The sequence below is a fragment of the Mus pahari genome, chromosome 10 (genome assembly GCF_900095145.1).
Source record: "Mus pahari chromosome 10, PAHARI_EIJ_v1.1, whole genome shotgun sequence".
Taxonomy (NCBI): domain Eukaryota; kingdom Metazoa; phylum Chordata; class Mammalia; order Rodentia; family Muridae; genus Mus; species Mus pahari.
In genome coordinates, this window is record NC_034599.1 from 10,499,993 (window position 1) to 10,504,964 (window position 4,972).

Here is a 4,972-nt window from a genome sequence, read left to right on the forward strand (position 1 = left end):
TATAATACATGTGGTGAAATGTAATTCTGTTCCTTTAATAGGTTCAACTGACTTAGTCATGGTGAATAAATATCTAAGATAGTTCTGTTTTAACCACCACCACCACACACACACACACACACACACACACACACACTATAATAACAGATAATTTTGAGTGAAAACAAATGTATATAAATTGCCATGTGTGAAACTTTATTAGAGAAATAGTGAAACAAAACTATTGGTTTGTTTTCATTAAAAAAAAAAGAAAGGAAGGAAGAAAACTAAGTGAAAAAGGGCAAAAAAAAAAAACTTTACAACTAAACAATCTTTGACATACTAAGGATAAGTAATGGATGCTTGCCCTGCTTCTGTGCAATTGTGCAGCCTCCCACATATGAACTCCACAGAGCAGGTAGTTCAATAAGCCACGCAATCATACTGTCAGTTGTTAGCAGGCTGGAATTCAGAGTCATTTGGGTTCACTGTTTGACGATGGAGTCAAACAAACTACAAACAACCATTAGTGGTTGCATCGTATTACCTAAGACTATGGCTCCTATCAATTTCCCCTCACCAGTAATAATAATAATGTTTAAAAGCATGAAAGATCCCTTCACCAGAGTATTTATTAGGTCCTACTCGTTCACCTGGACATTCAAGTGACCCACCACAAAGGCAGTGCTCTGACATCATGTGTCTGGCAACAGCATCTCAGGGCGGCTTGCCCTGAGCTAAGGTACAATTCCCAGTCTATAATAAACAATGTTGCTTTTATCAATCTCACTTCTAATGTCTATGGAGCCTAAAGAGAGGGTGCATTGTGTTTTTATAGGTTTAGCTCTGTTGTTCAGCATTTTATATTTGTGTGTGTGTTGGCAGCTATATTTCTAATTTCTAACACTGATTTAATGGTTTAAAAGATACCAGGACTCCTCTTTTCTAGCTGCCCACCCACCTCGAGGTCATGTCTTGAAAAAGCAGAGAATGCAGGATTTTAAGAGGCCATTCTCCTCACCAATCAGTTGCATTGATGTATGCCTCCTGCCACCCCTCACATGATGAAATCATAACTTTCATAGAAGATGCTGATGTGGAAAAAATGCTCCCTAAATGAATGAAAAGTGAGAGTCGAGGTTCTGGCAGAGACAGGGGGCCTCTGGCTTATGAGGAAGAAGTCAAGCCTGCTTCTCCACTGATTTTAACCTTCCTGCAGCCTGAAATAAAAAAAGCTCTAGTCGATTTTTGAAAGGACAGGCGTTGCCAAGGAGACACATGGTAAAAATGTAGCATGAAGTGAATTGTAAACATTCAAGTATTCCTACAGGTTGAATTAAAATCAGCAGCAATGAAATAAATAACCGTATAGCTTTGGTGTGTATAACAAACAATGCGTGGCTCTCTGCATTAGAGGGGAAGGTCAGGAGAACTACTGGGGGGCTCCAGAGGACTCAGGAGATCCCACTTCCATCAGCACAGATGGACTTGGACCTCCCACAAACTCCTCGGAAGCTTGTCCACCCTGGAATAACTGAGGGCACAGTTTCATGTGACAGTGTTTAGCACCAGTGTGACTCCAGACAGACAGATGTCCACGGCACTCTCATGTTTCCTAGAAGCTACACATCTAGACCGTTGGGCTAGCTGAGGCAGCATTGTTTGACTTAAGTCAGTGAAGAAATAAACTTCACTTGCAGAGGGTAACCCTCGAGTTGTTTACAAAACAGACTGAGGGTCAGCAGCTCTCAATCCAGTGCATTCTCCTTTGTTATGTGTTTTATACCTGAGAATCATTCACAGCCAGTTAAAAATAAATAAATAAAGCACATTGCTTTGGATGACACATTCCAGAGGCCCAGAAGCCTGAGCTAGGATACAGTGTCCAAGTTCCTTGGTGAACAATGCATCGGTCCAGTTTCTGTTAGCTACTGTGTGTCCAGTTGAGGAACCTGAGCCACTCCTGCTGAGCAGGGAGTCAGAGCAATCACAGAGCATCCGTGGGGAGTGCACAGGACTGGACTTCCCTGTAAGCCATCTGCCTCCTTGAAGAGCGGAGTCTGAGGGCAAGAACCACGGTGGCCACTAGAAGGAGGAGTCCCAGGATGAACAGGATGACCAGGGCTGCCTTGGCTCCTCTTGGACGCAGATTCTTGCCAAAGAAATAGAGGTCTTCCTTGCCAGGTTGTTCTGTGGGAAAGAAAAGTGAGGCATCAGATATCTGCCTTTCCCTGGGAGTAATACACTGAGGCACAACCACAGTAATGATTCATAGATGTCATTACCCTGGGAGGGCACTGTGACTGCATGGGATCCTGCTCCAGAAGGTGTCTTGGTAGAATATGGAATCCTGTTGTCTGCACAAAAAAAAGAAAAAAGAAAAGAAAAGAAAAGAAAGGAAAAGGAAAAAAAAGAAAGAAAGAAAAAGGAAAGAAAGAGTTAATTGTTTCTAAAAGAAGACCCATCCATGGTACATGAAAGTCATCTTTTACCAGTAAGAACTTTACCCCTCCAGCTCTGTCATCTTTCTTGCATTCTTACTGAGCTATCTCACACCAGTGTCAAGTATCATGCCCCCTCAGCTTCCCTATCTCTGCTCATCCACTGAGAGCCCTCTTTAGATCATGACATTTTAAGCTCATGACCCAGACTGGGAGACACACACCCCTGCTACTGCCCCCGGACCCTGTGCTCTGCATTCTATTCTATCTGTCTTCCTCCATCATGATCACATATCCACGAATCTGTCTCTCTCACTTGACTCTGAGCCCCTCAGGGTTTGTACCTGTGGTTTTCTCATGCCTCCTGATTTCCAGGTCTACAGGAAGATTGGTGCCATGAGCTAGCATCACTGACAAACAGTACCTATGTTCCTGAGGACAGTGTAGGTGGTCTCCATGCCAGCATGAATGTGGTCGGACACATGGCAGTGAAGAAGCCACGTCCCTGGGTGATCAGCAAACAGCTCAATGGTTTGAAATGTCCCAGGAAAGAGATCATACACATCTTCTCGGTAGGACTTATCTATCTGCGGAAGTGAAAGGAGAAAAAAAGTAGAAAGAAAAAGTAAAGCTGTGTGTGTGTGTGTGTGTGTGTGTGTGTGTGTGTGGTTAACAGATCACTTTGAGAAACTTGCAGTGACCACTGTGTCCAATGGCCTCACTCCCTCCTATCCTGATACTCATAATCTCCATGCTTCCCTCCTAAGCTGTGTGAGGTGAGCCTGTGTGTGGAATAAGGTATACGGTAGAGGAAGTATTCCTTTGGATAAGAAAGCTATAGGGCACATACTTGATAAGTTCCTCTTACTCTCTTGTCTTTTAGATTAGTCAGTTTGGGTGAAGCTGGCTCCCTCATCATACCCACACGATGAAGAAATTAAGCCTTCTGTCACAGTCACCTATGTGAGCCTGAAGATGGATTCTGTGGTTCCGGTCAAACCCCTGACAACTACAGGCCCAGATATCTTGATTGGGCCTCATGAGAGATACCAACTCCAACCCAACTAGCCCACTCCTCTTCCAGACTTTTGATCCAGAAAGAACAAGATAGGTAAGTGTTTGTTGTTTGGAGCCACTGAGTTATAGAATGATTTGTTATGCATCAATAAGCAGTTCTGCAAATCTCCTCTGACAGATTGACCAATAGGAGGGGGAGGTGGGGAGAGCAAGACAGAAACCACGGATATGAGGAAGGAAGATGAACACCACTAAGATCTTACTGTGAAAAGCAAATATTGCAAACAAACAGCTCTGTGTTAAAAGATTACAATTTTTAGACTGTCAACAATTAGAAAGGACACAACTGTTGGTATTCTGTCTAGATTCTACCCCCACAGTTCCTGGCAGCAGCCTGTTAGGCCTGGCCCACTATAAAAGGGGCTGCTTGCCCCCTCCTCTTGCCTCTCTTGCCTCTTGCCTCTTGCCCCCTTGCTCTCCCTCTCTCCCCATTCCCTTCCCCTCTCTCCACATGGTCATGACTAGCCTCTACTTCTCTACTTTCTCCATCTCTCTGTCTTTCTCTGCTTCTACTACTCTCTTAACGCTGCCCCCCCATGCCCTAAATAAACTCTATTCTATATACTTCCTTTCTCTTTTTATGATCACAACAACAACCATGAAGTAACATTCAAGAAAGAAATAGGTGGTGAATGGAAAGATGGCTCTGTGGTTAAGGCCACTTGTTCTTGTAGAAGACCTGGACTCAAATTCTAGTATATCCATGGCACAGTCCCAACTATCTGTCACTCCATTCCAGGGGATCTGGTGCCCTCTTCTGACTCTGGGGCCACCAGGCACACCCACATGTGTACAAACATACATACAGGCAAAGCTCGCACACGTATACTGTCTATCTATCTATCTATCTATCTATCTATCTATCTATCTATCTATCTATCTATCTATCTGCTTTTTGAGACAGTATCTCTTTATATAGTCCTGGCTTCCCTAGAACTCACTTTGTAGGACTAGAAATGGCCTTGAACTCACAGAAATCGTCTTGCCTCTACCTCTGTAGTACTGGGATTAAAAGTGCACACCACCACTCCTGGCCCAGAAAATAAACTTTTAAAAAGGAAAAAGAAGTGGACAGCATGAATAATATTGACTCTGAAAAACAACACAAATCATATTACCACTTTCCAAGAAGTCTGAGTGGCTTCATTGCAACTTCTATCTCAGATATAAAAAAGTAATAGTGATCCTAAACAGACTCCTCTAGAAACGGGAGGCCAAAGAATGCTTTCAAACTCCCTTTATGAACTGACTTTACTCTGATTTAAATAAAGAATGCTTCCTAGTAGCCTGCAAAGAAGCTGATCTTGGCTGGAGAGATGGCTCAGAGGTTAGAAACACCGACTGCCCTTCCAGAGGTCCTGAGTTCAATTCCCAGCAACCTCATGGTGGCTCACAACCATCTGTAATGGGGTCTGGTGCCCTCTTCTGGTGTGTCTGAAGAGAGCAATGGTGGTGTACTCATATGCATAAAATAA

The 4,972-nt window shown here is 43.5% G+C and overlaps 1 protein-coding gene across 1 annotated transcript in view; it reads right to left on the reverse strand.

Moving 5' to 3' along the window:
• Positions 1 to 1,966: 1,966 nt before the first annotated feature.
• Positions 1,967 to 4,972, reverse strand: part of Hephl1 (hephaestin like 1) — a 60,666-nt gene continuing 57,660 nt past the window's right edge. Inside the window, exons 19-21 of the mRNA XM_021206689.1 lie at positions 2,845 to 3,007; positions 2,265 to 2,336; positions 1,967 to 2,169 (exon numbers count right to left, since the gene is read on the reverse strand). Coding sequence (XP_021062348.1) covers positions 1,967 to 2,169; positions 2,265 to 2,336; positions 2,845 to 3,007 — 438 coding nt within the window. The remainder of the gene's footprint in view (positions 2,170 to 2,264; positions 2,337 to 2,844; positions 3,008 to 4,972) is intronic.